The 20,386-nt window shown below is 46.4% G+C and overlaps 1 protein-coding gene across 1 annotated transcript; it reads right to left on the reverse strand.

Annotated features, from left to right (window-relative positions):
* Positions 1-18,599: 18,599 nt before the first annotated feature.
* On the reverse strand, positions 18,600-19,352 carry LOC139000654 (cyclin-Q-like). The gene has a single exon (XM_070402791.1). The coding sequence runs from the start codon at positions 19,350-19,352 to the stop codon at positions 18,600-18,602; it is 753 nt and encodes a 250-aa protein (XP_070258892.1).
* Between the last annotated feature and the right edge of the window lie 1,034 nt (positions 19,353-20,386).

Here is a 20,386-nt window from a genome sequence, read left to right on the forward strand (position 1 = left end):
CAAAGTGGAACTCCATGAAGGTCAGGGGTCTGCTTCCTGCAGGAAGGATGAGGATAACTGGAATGTGCCCAGAGCTTCCCACGCTTTTCCTAGGAGATGAGGGGTCAGTCTACCTGGTCCAGAGGTCCAGCTGGAGGATTTCTGAAGAGGTCAGGGATTAGTACCATCTCACTGTTATCTCACACCAAAGACATTACTGTGGAAGCTGACTGAATGGAGGACATACATGTGTAGGCACCCACACTGAAACCGTGGTATCACACAGAAACTTGTCACTGCCTAACACATCCCATTTATCCCACTCCACTCCATCACAGATGTCAGTCCTCCCTTGGCCAGGGTGTCACCACCCTTTGCTCTTCAGAATGCCTGAGCTGTGGTATGAACAATGGTACACTTTGTGCCACAGCTTTGTGGGAGCAGTTTGACCATAGAACTTCCAGTCATCACCTGAGGACAGTGCCATGTCAATCTGGCAAGGACCACTCAGTTATGACTTGTCTGTTCTCCAAATCCAACTCTTTCCAGAAGAATACGCCAAGCCAAACATCTCTGTGCATGAGGCAGATTTTGCCCCCAGAAGTCACATGGCTCAGAGGTAAGGATTCTCAGTGGATCATGTAGGGGGCACAGCGAAGAACATTGTGTGTCCCAACTGACATCCTGCCACACTCTTAGGAGAAGACCTGCGGGAGGGCTCCTTGCCAAGTCACCTCCCAGAATCTCAAACTCAGGATCCCACTTCCTGTTTTCATCTCAGGGGCAGTCAATCCTACTGAGCTTTCTCTCCATCATGGGGTTGTGACCTTCAAAATTGTGGGAATTCATTCTGTCTTCCTTTGATCCCGTTTTTGTCAGCCATTTCTCCTCCTGCAATTGATTTTACTCAATGTCTAATGTCTCCCCAAGCAAGGCAATGAACTACCTCAGGAGCATTAACCCTCTGCCAAAACTACTTAGAAACAAGCAAAATGGTCCTAAGGGGAGGGTATGGTCCACCACCTGTGGCAGGTGACAGCCCATGCGAAAGGAGGCCGGATACACAGGTAACCGGGCTCAGATGCATGTAGGAGTTATTGAGGGGCCTGGTACTGAGCTCAATCGAACTTGAAAGAGGAAGAGAAGCAGACAGAGCAGAGTCTGCCACCTCCCTCTCAGCTGCCTTCTCTGATGCTCAGGTTGAATCATCTGAGGTTGCCAGGGTGCACCGCTGTCCAAATATGGGGAGGAAGCTTGATGTGGTTTACCTCTGACCTGTATGAAGTCCTCATTGGTGTTTACCACTATATTCTCTTGAGTCTGTGTCTGCCAGAGAGGGGTATGCCCTGTGTGTGCTGCGTCCCACCATTTCAACTTCCCAAAATTTCTACTTCTGGAAGTGGCAAAAAAGGGCCCTGAGCCTCAGACACTGTGCAGATTGGGACAAGGGGGACATGTGGACTCTTTGCAACTGAGAGTGTCAAGGAAAAGGCTGAGAAAGAATGAAAGAGTCCAGATTTGCCCTTGGTTCTTGTGTAACTGAGCGATTGGATATTTTGCCAGACAACCTCCATCACTGTCCTCACCTTCCTCCCAATGTCACATGAGGGAAGTCCTCAATTCCTCAGTCAAGAACCACGTTGATGCCCACAGGAGGTAGGACAGGGGCATCCAATGTTGGCTCCAGGTGCCAGGTCTCAGGGTGTCCTGAGTGAGAAGAAACATGTCAAACTATTCCTATTCCCATGTTGGCTCGCCAGATTGTGTTCTTGGTCTTTTCAGGGTCCCTCAGTGTCTGGCACACCTGGAAAGTAGGTCACCATCTGCGTGCTGGAAGCAGTGATGGCACTGGGTGTTACATTTATGTCTCCTTGTACTGTTTATGTCTCTGACATGGACACTAACCTCGTGATTTATGGGGTCAGCACTTGGCCCTCAGGAATCCCTGAGCACTTCTCTGGCCCCAAGTCTGGCAACACGGCCACGCTGACCATGCCTGGGCTGCAGTCGGAGAACAAGGCTGATCATTACTGTTGCTCACATACAAGGAGTGACACTCTTTATACCGTGGTGCCAGCTCCTGGGACAGTGGGAACTAAACTGACCCTGTGCTCACAGGCTCCCTTCCTGCTCTGAATATACTTCCACAGCCTTCATTCACAATGGGCTGGAGAAATATTGCAGGTGCCTCTCTCACCATAGCATGCAAACCGTCTCTCTAGCTTATTCTTTTGGGACAGTGACAGTTTCCTCTTTATTTGTGTGTCAGAGTCCCAGAATATGCAACTCTTTCCAACTCTTTAACTGCAGTCATGGGGAGAAGAGGGCCTGCATGCCTGGGGCCATTTTACAGTTCTCAGGAGAATCTGCACTTTAAGTGCTTTCATCTCTACACCAGAGCAGAGCGCCAGAGATGGATTGTCTTCTACTGTTGCCCTTTTCAGGTCTGTGTGCCCAGACTCTCTTGGCAGGATGGCCCCCCTCCGTGGGCGGTCCCTCTCTGGGCCTGTTGCTGAAATAAGAGCACTGAGAAATGGTGACTGTGGTCCTGAGGGACTGAGGAGAGTTAGGTGCTCTCAGTCTTTTGGGATACCTCATTTTGACAACATATCCAAGGAAGCTGAGCAGTCAAGTTTTGGAGTTGCAACTCTGTTTTACGGAGCATGTCCTCTCCCTTAGAGCAATGAACTCCTAATCTGGAGGTAGTTCTCACAATGCCTGTCTCCCATCACCTGGCCCAGGGGTCCGCCAACTAAGGCCCGCGGGCCTCATGCGGCCTGCCAAAAACATTTCTCGGGCCCTCCGGGTGTTTTTGGAGCTGCTGTGTGCATAGGAATTTGTTCATAATTTTTTTTTAAAGTATAGTCCGGCTCTCCAATGAACTAGGGACAGTGAACCGGCCCCCTGTTTAAAAAGATTGAGGACCCTGGATCCTGGCCTCTTTCCAAAATGGCTCCTTTTTCAGCAAAAGGAAATAGGTATCGGGTGGGTGTGTCCTCCTTGTTTTGAAGGACCCTCAAGGTGTTTGTGCTATGTCGATGAGCCAATCTCATTTCCACCTGGCACATATGTATTTCTGCTATGCATATGCAATGCCAAGAACTGTTTGGACATCTCAATCAGTAGGCGTAAGCACCAGAAAAACTGCACTGTGACCAACTCTTCCCATTTTTCCAGAATTTTCCTGGTTTTGGCACTAAAAGTGCCATATTGTTGCAAGGTCCTCCTTCTCTGAAGATTAATATTTTGATTAACTTGAGTGGGCTACCGAGTTCCCAGATTACACATTATTTCTGGATGTGTCTGTGAGGGTGTTTCTGGATGTGACCTGCATTTCACTGGCTGACTCAGTATAGCAGAAACATGGCCCTTCCAGAGAGATTGAGCTCAAACAATCCACTGAGGGCCTGAGAAGAACAAAAGGCCAGATAAGAAGGATCTGACCCCACTGTGTCTCATGGATTGAATGGGGACATCTCATCTCACCTTCGCCTGCCCTCAGACTGAAATTTACATCATCATCTCCCCTGGTTCTCAGGCTTTGTAATGAAATTGAATGGCAACACCAGCTTTACTCTCTCTCTAGCTTAGTGGGCAGCTCATGGGACTTTCCTGCCTCAGTAATCAATAACCATATGAGAGTCTATGATATATATCCAGGGAGGGGGAAAAGTAGCTTTCCAGTTGTTCATATGGAAAAGAATACAGTGATTAATAAATAATAATACAGGCATAAACTCTGTGTTTCACATACTCACAGCTGTAAACCTACCTGTTTCCCATCCCTGTGTTTCTGAGTCAGGACAGACAAAGCCCAATGACAGTGCAGAGGGAATCAAGCCCACCTTGGGGTGTTCTTACTTTCTGATTGCAGGAGTTACAGTGCTGATGGCAGAGGAATCCTCGGACATCCCCCCATTGCTGTGTGGGACAAAGGTAACAAGAATAACCCAGGATGGCTGGGGTTAGGGCGATACAATTACTGCCCTTCCCGGGGACCACAGGCAGATTGGTAATTCTCCCTCAGCCCCTTCTTGATCCTCCTCTGTTGGGAGATGCTTACTGGCACTTCCAGAAAAGGAATTATCCTGACCCAAGAAACATTGACATAGACAGTATACAGTCTTTGTGTCCCACCTAGGAAGGGCTCAGGATGCAGCTAATGAGACTTTAAACAGCAAAGGATAACAACATCAGTACCTCTCCCCACTCCAGGGCCTTGCTGACCCCTTGTGGCCTTAGATAGTGACTACTGAGCACCATGCTCTGCTCCTACTCCTGTCCTCCCTCCCCAGCTCAATACCGGATCCCCTGGCCCTTTTAATCCCATTCATGATGCTTTAACTTCCTCCAGAACGCCTTATGTTGGGCAAAGATGTGTGACCCATGCTAAAGCCTTTCCTCTTTGAAAGCAAGGATACAACTTCGGACAGACCCCGGTCCATTTTGAGAGGTGTGGACAGCACCCTCTCCTTAATGGTTTCCCCACCTTGGTAGGAACGTAATGGGACTTAGAGGGGAAGGAAGCCACCTGCGATGCCCAGAGAAGACCTCTGACAGAGCATGGAACCCTCGACTCCCCACAGGTCTCTGGGTAACGAGAATCCCGTGGAGCTTGGCCTAGAGGTTAGTTCATGCCGGCTGTCCACAAGCCAGTGAACCATGACGATCAGGGTTGCTAACTTCTGGGTCCATTTATGTGGGTTCTGGTTTAGGGTGATGGCAACTTGAAAACTTCACCTGTCTTCTGTGCTGACAAGGGTAGGTGTCTGAGAAAATTGCAATGTCAGTGACTACCCAAGTCAAAGGTATTGAGAACCTACGAATTGGGAGCTAACATCAGGCCCCTGTCCTCCTGAAGTGTACACAGCCCCTGTCCCCTGACAAAGTATAACATGTCCTTTTTCTTTCCATTATTTTCATGGCAGTTATTTTTTTTAAATCTTTACTGTTGAAAGTATTACATACGTCTGTTTCCTTCCCCCCATCGACCCTTCAGCAGGCCACCCCAGCTCCCTTCCCCAGGCCATGACCACCCCCATTGTCTGCTTCTGTGTGTAATGCATACATTCACACAAGGTCTTTGGTTGGTTATCTCTCAGCCATCATCCTTTCACCCTCCCCTACCTTCCCTGTGAGTTTCCACAGTCTGTCCATGCTTCCATGTCTCTGCCTCCATTTTTTAAAATCAATTTATTTTGTTCATGAGTTTCCAAATAAGAGTGAGATCATGTGATACTTGTGTAGCTCTGGCTGGCTTATTCCCTTAGCATAATGCTCTATAGGTTCACCCATGCTTATCAAATGAAAGAGCTCTTCCTTTTTTTCTGCTGAGTAGTATTCCATTGTGTAAATGTACAGCAGTTTGTTTTTCTTATGCACTCACCTGCTGATAGGCACTTAGGTGCTTTCCAAATCTTAGCAATTGTAAATCGTGCTGCTATGAATATAGGGGGACATAAATTCTTTCTGATGTGTGTTTTGGGTTTCCTCAAATAAATGGCTAGAAGTGAGATGGCAGGGTCATATGGGAGTTCCGTTTCCAATTTTTTTATGGACACCCCATTTTGTTTTTCATTATGGCTGCACCAGTCTGCTTTCCCATCATCAGTGTGCTAGGGTGCCCTTTCCTCCACAAGCTTGCCAGCACTTGTCATTAGTTGATGGTACCCATTCTGACAGGAGTGAGGTGATTCCTCATTGTCCTTTTAATTTCCTCAATGTCCTTTTGGTTTCTGGTATGTTGAAGGTGCTGTGTACATGTTGACCCTCATACTCTACCTTCATATTTAGGGTTTTGTAGTAGCTAATGATTAGATTTGGCTCATAATTTTTGTTGAGTTCAAAGGTCCATTTATTTGACTTATGAAGAATAATTGATGGCCATTCTCTTTTTTGCTACTTTCTAAGCACAACAAACTGTAGTTTGTGTAGACATTATTCCTCAATATCTTCTTTCAACAGATATTTACACATGTGCCTTCTCAGTGCTGATTAATGGTTCTGAATAAGACAATACCCCTATTTTATTGAGCAATGAGTGTGTGGTCAAGATAACACATACTCTAGGAAAAGAATGCAAGTACTATTATGCACAGGAATATTGAGAAGGAAAATAAGCGTGGTAATTTAGGCGGAATTAGTTGGGCACTAGAAAACACTTTTATTCATAAAAAGTCAAGGGAACCAAGGGGTATTAGCTAAATCTTAAATGTTGGGAATGAGGCAGAGGTGCATAGATCTCTAGGAAATATTTTAGACCCAGAAGATGTGAATGGCTCTTATGGCTGTCGCTCTGTGTCAGGGCCCCTGTGTGGCTGAAATCTTATTGGGATTTGTTTACAAAAGTAATACCAAATTTCCTTACTAAAGTTGTTTACGTGGATCAGTTACTATCCCATGAGTTACGTTTACACAGCCAATTTGACTTTGGGACATCAGGGAATTTAAGCACTTAATGACACTGAAAATACTATATTTTAAAATGTTATATTCATGGACCCATTTAAGTAAAAATAGCTGAGTGATGTAAACATATTATAGATTAGGTAAGGATTCTATTTCATAATAGAAAAGATGAAATCATTTAAAACTGTAAGCAAAGACATGCAATTCAAACTGCGAATTTTTACTTTTAACATTTTAACCGGAGATATAATAAAAATAATACAGACTATATGTAAAATAACCAATCACTCTGAACAGATGATTCAATATTTTATTTCCAAGCTAGAACACACTTGTAGACCACCTGGGCACACTTTAAAATAAATAAAAGCTGACAACACAAAAAATGAAGTAAGAAAAAGCAATGCATGTAATCTCTCATCATATGGGAGACATGTAAAACTTTGCTTATTTCAAAAGGGCATTTGAATAACTTTAATAATCAACATATTTGGCCCACACTTTTTCCTCCACCTTAGAGGTTTCCTGAGACCCCACCCCATCTAACTGGCAGCTCCAGAAAAGCTGTTTGTAGCAGCTTTTCCATATGCATGGCCTGGCCTGGCCTGGCTCAGGCTTCAGACTTCTCTAACACCTATCAAACAAGCAGCAGCTGGCATCAGAAAAAAACTGTTAAAAACAACCCAAGATCTAGCACTAGCAGCAATCTGCATTGCTACATGCTGGGTCTCTCCTGGGCATTTCCAAGCCCAATACAAATAGCAGCCATCTCCAGACAGCCCCCTAGCTCCTGCCGGGTGTCCCTAGGCAGTGGCTGACTTTGCCCCTCCTGGGAGGCCCCAGCGACAGTGCACCTTCTGGACAGCTTCAAAACCTACCAGGTTACAGCTCTACACACCCACAAGCGACACACTCCAGGGCCAGACTCAGTGAGCTTGAAAGCCCCACTGAAGCAAGCCCTGCTCTATAGGAGGGTCTCATGCACAGCACCTCTCCCGCTGTGGTTCAGCTGGTCCTCACAGCAAATTGGCTTGCAGGTCAGTTCCACCCAGGGATGCCAACAGCAATCAAGGCTCAACTACAGCAAGACTGAACACACAGGCCACACAGGTACACCTGGAAGTCCTAGCTCAGGTGACTGGGCAGGCTGAGCCACTAGGCCCTATAGAACAGCAATGACACAAGGACACTCTACCTAGTCAGGAGACACAGAAAATCGACCTAGTACATAGAAACAAACCAGGGAAGCACCCAAGATGCAGAGACAAAGGAATGATATGCCAGCAAGCCAACTACTGCATACAGAGTTCAAGACAATGGTTATAAGTTTGCTCATAGATCTTAATGAGCGCTTCAAGGACGTATTGAAACAATAGTCTTAGTGAGAACACCAAAGACTTTAAAGAACCAGAAAGAAGCTGGAAAGGTGTTGCTGCATTTGTGTTGTAGGTAGCAGGGAACTGTAATAGTATTGGGCAAAGACCTCACAAGAGGCTGTGGAAGCAGCATCTCCTGCATTTGAGCCTGCTTGGAAAGAGGCAGGGCTACAGAAGAAGAAACACCAGGCCTTAGAAGGCCTTGGGATGTTGTTCCCTTCTTTCAGGGTGTTTTTGGGAGGAGGAGGGAAGAATGACAGATTTCTGATGAGAAGTCTTATAATTTGGCCAGAAAATAGGGAACTTGTATACTACAGGAGTGCAGGGGCCTGACATGAGCTCTCAATTCCCTTGGCTTGGGTGCTCACTCACATAGACATGCCATGGTCAGTCAGAAGACAGCTGACCTCTTCAAGATGGAGGCACTGCTCAACAGAAGCCATGGCCCGGTCCTGTGAGTGTGAATGTTTACATATGTGTGTGGGGAGGAGGGCGGGGGTTCCCTCAGACCACCTACACCCTCTCCAATCCGGGACCACTTTCTCCTAATTGCTCACCTGCCTGCCTGTCTGGTCACCCCTAACTCCCCCCCACACCCTGTCAGCCTGTTCGACACTCACTGCCTCTGCGTGCTGGCCTAATCACTCCTAAATGCCCCACCTGCTGGCCTGGTCACCACTAACTGCCCCTCTGCTAAACTAGTCGCCCTTCACTGCAATCGCTGGCCTAATCACCCCCAAAACCTCCTGCCAGCCTGGTTGTCCCAACTGCACCCGTCCTTGCCACACTGGTCACTTCTAACTGTCCTGCTGCTGGACTGGTCGCCTCTTATTGCCCCAACCCCGGCTGGCCTGGTCGCCCCCAACTGCTCCTCTGCTGTGCTGGTTGGCCCCTACTGTCCCCCTTGTCTGCCTGGCCGTCCCACACCCTGCCTCCCACCAGCGTATTCTCCCACACAACTTGCTGTTCACTTGTTTGGTGGTCCCTCGCTAACCCCCTACCAGTCTGGTCATAGGCAGCCATCTGGAGATGATGTGAAGATTAATTTGCATATTAGCTCTTCATTATATAGGAGCATGACATTGTGATCTGAGAAGGTGCTTGATATGACTTCCACCTTGTTACATTTGAAGAGAGTTTGCTTGTGTCCCAAGTGGTCTATGTCTGAAAAGGTCCTGTGTACATTTAAGTAGAATGTATATACTGTAGCTTTGGGGTGACATGTTCTGAAGATGTCGATTAAGTCTGTCTGAACTAGTGAGGTGCTTAGGATTGTTGTCTCTTTCCTGATTTGTTTTTTTTTTGACGAGAGGATTTATCCAGTGTTGTCAATGAGGTATTAAGGTCCCCTACTATGATTTTATTGTTGTGGGTCTCTCCCTTGATATATTCCAGTTGTTTTTTGTTTTTTAAAAAAATATATTTTATTGATTTTTTACAGAGAGGACGGGAGAGAGACAGAGAGTAGAAACATCGATGAGAGAGAAACATCGATTAGCTGCCTCCTGCACACCCCCCACTGGGTTTGTGCCCGCAACCACTGCACATGCCCTTGACAGGAATCGAACCTGGGACTCTTCAGTCCACAGGCCGACGCTCTATCCACTGAGCCAAACCAGTTTCGGCTGTTTTTTGTTTTTAGTATTCAGTGCTTCTGCAATGGATGCATATGTTTACCAGAGTTTTATTCCCTTGTAATCTTGACCCCTTTAGTAATATGATGTGGCCTTCTTTTCTCTTTTGATGGCTTCCACTTTGAGGTTTATTTTTTCTGATATAAGTTTTGTTCGCCCAGGTTTTTTTTTTTCATTTTCCTGTTCCTAAAGACATTTTTTCCAGCTGTCCACTTTCAGTCTGTATGAGTCCCTTGTACTGAGGTGGGTCTCTTCTAGACAGCATATATATGGGTCATGTTTTCTTCTCATTTCAGGCACTGTATGTCTTTTGAATGGAGCATTCAGTCCATTTATGTTTAAGATAATTTTTGATAAGTACTTGTTTTAGCCATTTTTGTTCTTTCTCCTTATGGTCTTTCTTACCCTTCTATTTCTTCATTTTATGACAGACCCTTTAACATTTCTTGCGTTAAGCTCTTCTTATTAATAAACTCCCTCAGCCTTTTTGTTTGTTTGTTTGCTTTGTCTGTGAAGCTCCTGAAATCCCCTCCAATGTTAAATCATAGCCTGGCTGGATAGAGAAATCTTGGAGTCAGTTCCCTCTTTTGCACTAATTTGTATACTTCCTCCCGTTCACTTGTAGCTCCATGTGTTTCTGTTGAGAAATCATTTGATAATCTAATGGTGATCCTTTTCAGGTAACTCTCTGACTCTATCTTGCAGCCTTAAGATTCTTTTTGTGCTGTTACCATTTGCCATTGTAATTACAATGTGTATTCATCGTGTTTGAGAATCTCTGTGCTTATGTGAGTTTTGCTACCCCAGGTCAGGGAAGTTTTCTGTCATTGATTCTTCTAATAGGTTTCCTAATCCTTGTTCCTCTTCTTGTTCTCCTGACAAACCTATTCTACAAAAATTACTTTCATTCATGATGTAGCAAAGCTCCCTTAGGCTCTCCTCCTGGTTTCTAATTTTTCCCCAATTGCTATTCAGATTGTGTTGTTCCCTGGGTGTCTCTGCCCTATCTTCTAAAGCACCAATTTGGGAGACAGAGGGACTCCTGAGGGCAGCATGCTTCCTCTCAGTTCCACAAGGGGGCCTTCAACTGAAGGGCGCCTGAGGATTCACAATACTCCCCAGGGCCTTTGCACCAGGAAGGACAGGGCAGGAGGAATGGGCCAGGAGTCTTTAAGCTTCATCTCAGTGCAGGAAAGTGGTGATACCCAGGACACAAGGGCACAGGCGGTTCAGAGGGCAGCTTTGGGGCTGGAGCAGGAGGACTTCATGCAGGTCGGGGAGGCTGAGACCCTGGAGGTGAGGTTGGACACAGGCCAGGAAGTTTGGCTAGATCTTGAGTTGGGGGCAGGGGAGGACTGGGTGGCTGCAAGAGCAGTGTGTGCAGGGAGAGGAGACTGAGGTGAAGCAGGGAACCCAGAGTGAAGAGCAAGGGGAAGACAAGGAGGGCCTGGGTGAGGAATTGCAGGCATAGGCTCACTTTGTCCTGTGGACAGAGGGCCTTCTGGAGGTGGTGCCATAGCAGGCCACGTGGGCGGGGGAGGGGGTTTTCCCTGATCTGCAGGTGGGGAGGCAGGAGGAGGTGGTGAGTGAAGAGCTGAGGCTGGAGGCACAAGTGACTGGGGATCTGCAAGGAGTGACCACCAGCAGGAGGGGTGGATGGAGGAGCAATTAATTGCAGGGGAACAGTTTGTCCTGCAGTTGGAGGGGGTAGGCACCATGGAGGCAGTGGAACAGGTGAGAGAGTTGGAGCCTCAGTCAGAGGCCAAATCAAAGCCAAAAGAAGAGAAACCAGTGCAGCAGGAGCAGGCCCAGTCAGGGCCCAGGGCCAAGTTAACCAGCTCCCCTCTGGAGGTGCTCCAGGCCGTTCAATTGGAGATGGAGCTCATGAACGAGGAAGCCAGCAGGGCCTTCTCTCGGCTCAGGTGCAGGACTCGGCGGAGGCTCAAGCCCTATTTCGAACTGAGAAGCCTCAATATCCAGTGCATCCTTGGATTCTGGCTCACAGCTGTATCCTTGAGGATAGAAGAGCAGGATCACAAGGAGCATGGGACAGTGCAGGAGAACAGTGTAAGCGGGGTTGGTTCCCATAGAAAAGAACATAGAGGACAAGCTCAGGGCACTGTGCCCCAGTCTGGCCCAGGGTCCTGGAGACACCCTCTGTCTTATACAGGCCCCATAGAGCGGTAACTGGGGTCCAGGGGCAGAGCTCCAACGCAGAGGCACACATACATCAGGGGCTGATGCCAACAAACAGGGCTGTGTTGCCCGGGCCCTTCTGGGACTAACTAACACTGCCCTACAGGCCGTCTGTATGTCCAAGTCCTCAGTCAGAAGCAGGAATGTGTGATGTGTAGTCTGTCAAGCCCTCAGCACAAAACAATCTGGTGGGCATCAGGGTCTGTCAGGAAACAGAGTGGTGCTGTGCCCCTTTCTGCCTTTCATGGAGAATGAGTGGCCTTAAGGGAAGGAGAGGCCAGGTCAGGCTGTACTTTCTAGCTGGTCCATGCCTAGGTCCCAGCGTGCAGGCTCCTTGACCCAAAGAACTTTTTAAACCACCCAGAGTTGTCGGCCATGATCAGTGTCCAAGATGAAAACATGCTCGGCCACATGATCGATTTGAAGGTCAGGCCTCCTGCTCCACAGAGTGGTTGAGGGCAGGTGGAGAAATGGCCTGTCACTGAAAACAGCTACAGGCGGGAGCCCTGGGCTGCTGCAATTTCATCTCCCTGGGTTCACTTTCCTTCTGCAGGTGAGGGAAGTCAGGCATCCCTGGGGTTGCAACACCATGAGCCTGTACTTCCGCAGCAACACCTACTTCCACAACCATGTGATTGTGAAGGAGTATCTCATCACCCTCTCAGGTAAGAGGAGGCTCCCTGCATGGGCTGCAGCTGGTGGTGGGCAGGGTGGGAAGGCGCTGTGCCCAGCTTCACATACCCCTCTTCTGAAGGATACAGGCTGTCCCGTGCCACTCCCATTAAGTGGTACCAGCATTGTGAAGGAGAAGCCTACAGCCACGGGCACCAGGACAGCAGCCCCAGCTTCTTCTACTGGTCCTCTGACCACATGGTGGCAGAATCTGGAAGGATTGCTGAGGTGGGATGTCCCTGGCCATGCCAGAATACAGCCACCTATGTCCGCCTGCTGCTTGGGTTTCTATTCGGGTCCCTGTGCTCTCCTGACCCAGGTCTGTTTGCCCTACCAGATCATCAGCAAGGATCTGTGGCTCCATCCCCTGAAGTACTATGAGAGGACCATGGCCCCCAGTGAGCGGACAGGACAGGTGAGGAGGTGGTGCCTGGGCTCTCCCCCACGGTGCTGCCAGGTTCCTGGGCCATTCCTTTTCTCTCACAGGGACACCTGGATGCTGGGAGGGATAGAGCCTGTGACACCAGGTCCTCATGGTGTGGGCGTGAGACAGGAACCACCAGCACAACAAGGGCAGTGCAATTCCAGTTCAGGCAGAAGGGGTTTAGGTAGGGGGAGGGAGTGTGAATGTCCACTGTCACTCAGAATCAAAATAGATTCCTTGAGCCACTCCTCTGAACTCTCCCTCTAGGCCACCCAAGCACCTTCAGGCCTTGCCAACTGCCCCTCAACAGGGGCTGGCATGACATGTTCTTCCTATACTCCTTTCCACAGGTGTCTGCCAATCTTCCTCATGCTGAGGCATAGGCTGCTGTGCTGCCATGCCAAGTTGTTCTATAGCTGCCCACCTCATCTCCTATTTCCCTAAGGTCTCCTCTTTATCCTGGGGCCATTGGTATAGGCCTGCTCCTTATCAGTATCTTAGGGTGCAAAGTGTGGGCCACAGTGCTGGAGGAATCCTTTTTTTTCAGCCTTGTCAGAGGTTCTTCAATCCTTTTATCCATTTAGGTTTTCAAGGAGAATACCTAATTTGTTTCCCCTCCCTAACTGGAAAACAGGGCAGCATGCCATGACGAAGTAACACACTGCCTCATTTTGTATGCAGTTCACTTCATAGACTTTATGCACTTATGGTCATAGACACCCTGGCACTGCAGGATCCCGGGTTTCATTCCAGGTCAAGGGCATGTTCCTGGCTTGTAGTTAACCAATGGATGTTCCTTTTCTCTCTCTCTCTCTCTCTCTCTCTCTCTCTCTCTCTCTCTCTCTCTCTCTCTCCATCTCTCTCTCTCTCCCCGTCCCTCCCACCTCCTTCCTTCCCTCCCTTCATCCCTCCCTCCCACCTCCCCTTCCATGCTTTCTGTTGAAAATGGTCAACAGTGGGAAAAGGTCCTCTAAAGTGGATTAGCAACAACAAAACACACAGATACATCATGCCCCTTAAATATAATAAAACCAACATTGAGAATATTCTCCAGGTGCCTAAAAGTGACTGAAAATCCCAATGCACCAATGTCTAAGGGTAGAAGAGATTGAGAGGCTGCAGGGCCACAACACAGGTAAAGATTTTGTAGGGGGCTTGAAAGAGGCTGGTGACCCAGCTTCCTGCCTGAGGAGGTCCTGATGGTACAGAGCCCCAGTTTTAGTTTTCAGAGTGGTGGTGTTGACATTAGTAAGGGAGATCTGCTCACTGCTTGTGCTATAACACAGAGGCCCCCAGCTTTCCCCTACCCGTCTCCTATTCCTTTGCTCCTTGCCCATCCCTCCTGCAGGCATGATGGTCATGTTTCATATTCAACCTGCAAGGCCCTTCCCTGCCCCAGACTGAGGCCTTAGTTGGATAGCATTACCACTGCCATGGAGGCCGGAGAGGCTCCTTCCCCCACTGCTGTGCTCGCCAGGTGAGAGCTTGGTTTTTCACTGAGTGGTGCTCCCTCTGTGGGAGCACACTGACTACCAGGGGGAAGCTCCTGCATTGAGTGTCTGCCCTCTTGTGGTCATCGTGTTTCATAGTGACTGGTCATTCCACTGTCCTGTCAATTTGCATATTACCCTTTTATTATATAGGATTAAGAGTCTCTGTGAGAATTTTTCAAAACTTAGAGAAATTGAAATATCTCTAAGAGGTTAAATTTTATGTGACATGTGGCATGTAAAATTCTAAATTCCAGTACTCTTTATAAAGGAGGGCGCCAGAAACTAGTCCAGAGAGAATTCTGAAGATGTGACAGATGCTGCCAAAGAAATGAATGAAAAAGTAAGTCTTTTGCCCTAACCAGTTTGGTTCAGTGGGTAGAGCATCAGCCTGCAGACTGAAAGGTCCCTGGTTCAATTCTGGTCAAGGACTTGTACCTTGGTTGCAGGCACACCCGCAGTTGGGTGGTGGGCAGGAGGCAGCCGATCGATGTTTCTAACTAGCTATCACTCTCCCATCCTCTCTTTAAAAAAAAGAAAATCAATAAAATATATATTTTTAAAAAAGTAAGTCTTTTAATATAATTCTAGCACTGTGGTTCAAGTAATAGTATTTGCAGGTTTGCTTCTTCTTGTTTTTAAACTTTGATAATGCCATATGAGCCTTGTTTATTTAGCCATCATTATTATTATTATTTTTTTTTTTTTACAAAACTGCTGGACTATGGGGTTGCAAGGATGTTGAAATGTCCGTTTTTGTGTCGCAAAATAGTACATTAACCTAAGTTACTTTAGTATATGAATACAAATGGAATCGGGCTTAAAGCCTTCAAAGCACTTCCTAACTTAGAACAGCCTGCCCACCCCTGACATATAGTGAGAGCAGAAATCAGGTCACTGTTGGTAAGAAGCTAATGCAATTGATGCAAACATTTCCATAGCATAAAAAAAGGTCTTGAAAATATGGTATGCATAGTCCCTTTAGCCTCAAGTTGGTATACCTTTTCAAAAAAGTATTTGTATTGATTTCATAGAGCAAGGGAGAGGGAGAGAGAAACAAAAACATGAATGATGAGAGAGAATCATTGATCGGCTGCATCTCCCTGTCCCCCACTGGTGATTGAGCAAGTACTTGGGCTTGTTCTTTGACCAGGAATGGGACCGGGACCTCCAGGCTCACAACCGGATGGTCAACCACACAGAGTCACAGCAGGTGGGCTGTGTATTTAGTTCTTGAAGACAGGAACTGATGTGAGTTAGGAGATTGGGTGTGCCATAATTAATTGACCTTTCCTTCCCTAACTTTTCTCTGGTTAATTATTTTTGAATCGTGCAACAAGACTGATTTTTGTAAAATGTATATATCCTGATTTATATTAAAGTAGTGGATAAGAGTTCCTTTTATTGGGTCTTGAATGTACTAGTGAAGGAAATAGTCTTATTTCTCTGTAATCTTAAAGTCTAGCCAATGTAAGTGTGTCCCATATCCTTCAAAGGTGTCTGTGCTCGTTGCACAAGTATTCCTTAATATTACCGTGAAAGTCACACCATTCGGGCCTCTTTTGGGGTACATATTTTCTTTGGTTCTGTTATATTTTCATATATTTCCAATATCTCATACCATTATTTTAAGCCACGTTCTTTTGGATTTATTTAGAATCACTCTCCTGGGACAAGGTAACATATGCAGATTTCTACATCAATAACTAAGTTTGTGCTTTGTCTACACTTTTGATTTATGTTTAAGTTAATTTGTGTGTATACTCATGATGTCATATATTAAGTTGTTGATCTTCAATGACTTTTAGTACATAACTCACTTATGTCCCTGTCCTTTATTTGGAGAGCCTGTTTTATGGTACATTGATGGGGGTCAGTACATATTGACCCTTTTCCTTTACCCTTATCTTTTAGGGTTTGTGGACAGCCAAGAGTTGGATTAGTCTCATGATTTTTCTTGAGTTCAGAAGTCCATTTATTTGATTTATGAAGACTAGTTGATGTTGTTTCCCTAGTTTCTAACCAGAAGAAAATGTAGTTTCTGTAGATATTATTGCTAGGTGTCTTCTTTCAAGTAATGTTTTGTAGCCTACACCATGATTCTTATTGGGCACTTATTTTCTATGGTCAAAATAACAAGCATGCAAGGAAATGTAAATAAGTACAATCATGCACAAAAAAGATAAGAGGAAAAATATAGGAGGTAATTATTTTTAGAAGTTGTATTGGCAGGAGATAGTGTTTTTATTCATAAAATTAAGGGGATCAAGGGATGTTTGCTGAATCTCAGATGTGCGGAAGGAGGCCAGGGTGTGGAAAGTACATTAAAGACTCAATCTGTGGAAAACATTTTGGACTAGAAAGCTCAAGTGATTCCTTAAGGTGGCAACTGTGTCTAGTGGCTGTTTGGTTTGTGTCGCTGCCCATCAGTGCCAAACATCTTGGTGGAATGTGTGACTGCAGATTTGTTAAGAGAAATAGGTCCAGACATCCAAAGAGTTTTGTGTGGAGGAATTACAATGACCTGAGCTATGTTTACACATGCCATGTTGATTTAGCTAAAAGATCAACCATCATGAAGTTATTGGGAGATTGGGGAATTTAGGTATGTATGTTAATCAAATTACTATATTTAGAAGGTATAATTCTAGGAACACATTTTTTAAAAATACTTTATTGTTTAGAGGATTACATATAGTATTACATATGTCTCCTTTTCCCCATTGTGCACCTGCACCCCAGCACATGCCCTCCCCCTCCCCCCCAGTGTCTATGTCCATGGCTATGCTGATATGCCTGCATATAAATCCTTTGGTTGATCTCTTACCCCCTAGTCCTTCCTTCCCTCTGAGGTTTGACAGTCAATCCCATGCTTTTCTGTCTCTGGATCTATTTTTGTTGAATAGTTTATGTTGTTCAATGTGTTCCACAATTGAGTGAGATCATGTGGTATTTATCTTTCTCCAGCTGGTTTTGCTTAGCAAAATGCTCTACATGTCCTTCCATGCTTTTGGGAATGGTAAAAGTTCTTTATTTTTTACAGCCGTTTATTTTTCCTATGTGGGTATGTGCCACAGATTTTAATCCATTTATCTGCTGATGGTCACTTAGGTTTTTTCCAAATATTAGCTATTGTATATTGTGCTGCTGTAAATATGTGGGTGCACATGCCCTTTCCGATGGGTGTTTGTCATTTCTTGAGATATGTTCCTAGTAGTGGGATTACAGTTAAAATGGGAGCTACGTTTTTTAAAGTTTTTGAGGAAACTCCATAGTGTTCTGCATAGTTGCTATACCATAATGCATTCCCACCAGTCATGCAAGAGGCTTCCTTTGACACCCCATCCTCTCCAGCTCTTGTTGTTTGTTGAATTGTTGATAATAGCCATTCTGACCAGTGTGAGATGGTATCTCATTGTCCTTTTGATTTGCATGTCTGGGATGATTACTGGTTTTGAGCATGTTTTCATGTGTCTCTTGGCTTTCTGTATGTCCACTTTCAAAAAGTGTCTTAGTCCTATGCCCATTTTTTTTTATTGGAATGTTGATCTTCCTTTTGTTTAATTGGATGAGTTCAGTATAAATTTTGGAGAATAGGTCCTTAGCGGATATAACATAGGCACATATCTTCTCCCTGGCAGGGGACTTCCTTGTTTTGTTGTTGTTGTTATATCTGTTGGCTTCTTCTTCTCTGCAGAAGCTTTTTGATTTGACGTAGTACCATTTGTTTATTTTCTCCTCAGTTTTCATTGCCCTAGGAGCTGTTTCAGTAAAGATATTGCAGGGACATATGCCTGATATTTTGCTGCCTATGTATTCTCCTAAGATTTTCATGGTTACCCACTCACCGTTAAGTCCTTTATTCATTTCCAGTTTATATTTGTGTATGGTGTAAGTTGGTGGTCTAGATTAATTTTTTTGCATGTATCTGTGCTATTTATCCAACACCAATTATTATTATATGTTTATTTTGGCTTTGTAATATCTCTCATTAAGCAAACTAAAATTTCCTCCATGTTAAATCATTCATACTTTCTCTAAATCTGGCCTTTAAAAAATCCCGTGGGGTACAGTCCCATCCGTTCTTTGATTTTCCTTCCGCTGATCCCAAAGCTCCGCTGCAGTCTGCGTCCTTTCAAAGCACAAAAGCAGACCAGGACACCTCAGAGCCGCCCGCAGCAAGGTCCTGCCCGCAGGAGGTGCAGCTCCCATCGCCCTCTGGACCATGGCTGCCGGGTCAGTCAAAGCCTGAGAATCAACGTGGCAGCATGTCATCGCCTTCAGAGGCCCATCTCCAGCAGCACAAAACCAGTCCTCGCAGCCAGCGCTCTGGGGACCTGCCCTCACGGCGATGTGGTGGCGCCTTCTGCTGGCAGCCGAGCGTCCCAGGCATCTCTTTGGACAGGCCTGGGCCAGGGCCTTAGGGCATCTCTGTATCCATGGTATAAATCCCACTGATATCAGACACAATGTCATCAATGATTGGCTTGGACAGGTCGTCACTAAACACCTGCCACCAAGGCTTCTCGGCCTCGGCCTCGGCGGTCACCTCGACCCCATAGACCTGCAGGGGCAGGTGGAGCACCGCCAGCGCTATGTGCTGAGCCTGGAACCAGAGGCACAGCCCCCCGCGGTAGCTGTCCCGCAGCAGGGCCCAGGCAGTGACGGAGATGGGGGTCCGTTGCCAGCTGTAAGGAGTCAGCCAGTTCTTGAGAGAAATCAGGTAGTGGAGCAGGTACCTGTGTGGGTGCTCAAAGGAGACTTGGAAGCACAGTACCCGCAGCACAAGGAGCTCGCACTGCGCAATGCTGTCCCGGATCACCCAGAACCCGGAGTCCAGCTCCAAGGGCTCGCTGCCCGGGTGGAAGTACCTGTTGGACACGTTGATGATGTCACGGGTTCGCAGGGGCTGTTCTTCCACTTTGCCAGCCAAGTAAAGGGCAGACATGGCGACCAAGTAGGGGTCATAGGCGTCCACGTTGATCTCGCAGAAGAACTTGTGGTAAATGGCACAGGCGGTGGCGACGGGAATGGACTGCATCCCTAGCTTGACACCTGCCTCCATGATGAAGCTTGTCACACGGAAGTGCACCCTCGCCTGGGGTGCGGGCCACCCCTTGGCGCCGGGCGCCGTGTCCTCCTCTTTGCAGCTGTCCAGGGGAAGGTCCTCCATGGGGATCAGCCTGGAGGCCCCAGACCACAGTGGCCAGAAGGGCAGGAGTCCTCAGGGCGTGGCCGGCGCCAGCTGGGTCCTAGTGCGCTGTGCAGCAGCCCTGCCCTGCCCTGTCCCGCCCCACCCAGCCCAGCACCAACCCGCCCCACCTGCCTCGCCCAGCCTGGGCTTGACCACCGCCCTGGTTCCAACACCAATTATTGAAGAGACTGTATGACTCCATTCTATGCTTTTGCCTCCTTTGTCAAATATTAATTGGGCGTTATGGTTAGGGTCGACTTCTATGTTCTCTGTTCTGTCCCATTGGGCTATATGTCTGTTTTAGTGTCAGTAACAGGCAGTTTTGAGAATGGTCGCTTGGTAATATAGCTTGATATCTGATATTGTGATCCCTCCAACTTTGCTCTTCTTTGTCCAGATTGCTGGAACTATTTGGGGCTATTTTTTTTTTTTTTTCATTCCATAGGCATTTTTTGAATCTTTGTTCTAGGTTTTTGGCTATGCCATTGATATTTTAATGGGGAATACATTAACACTGTAGATTGCTTTGGGTGGTATGAACATTTTAATGATGTTGCTTATACCAATCCATGAATATGCTATGTTCTTCTATTTGCTTTAGTCTTCCTCTATCACTTTTTCAATTTCCTGTAGTTTCCCATGAACAGGTCTTTTACCTCCTTAGTTAAGTTTATTCCCAGGTATCTTAATTCTTTGTTGCACTGGTAAATGGGATTTTTTTTTTTTTTTACTTTTAGTTTCTCTTTCTGTGAGTTCATTATTGGTGTATCAAAAAGCCATAGAATTCTGGGTGTTAATTTTGTACCCTGCTACATTGCCAAATTCATTCATTAAATCTCCTAGTTTTTTTGATGGAGTCTTTAGGAGTTTTTGTGGACAGTACCATGCCATCTGCGAATAATGACAGTTTAACTTCTTCTTTTCCACTTAGCATGCCTTGTTTGACTTCTTCTTGTCTGATTGCATTGGCTAGCACTACCAGTACTCTGTCGAACAGAAGTGGTGAGAGTGGG

Source organism: Myotis yumanensis, unplaced genomic scaffold, assembly GCF_028538775.1.
Source record: "Myotis yumanensis isolate MYYU_CA2020_CCGP unplaced genomic scaffold, mMyoYum1.0.hap1 SCAF_24, whole genome shotgun sequence".
Lineage (NCBI taxonomy): Eukaryota > Metazoa > Chordata > Mammalia > Chiroptera > Vespertilionidae > Myotis > Myotis yumanensis.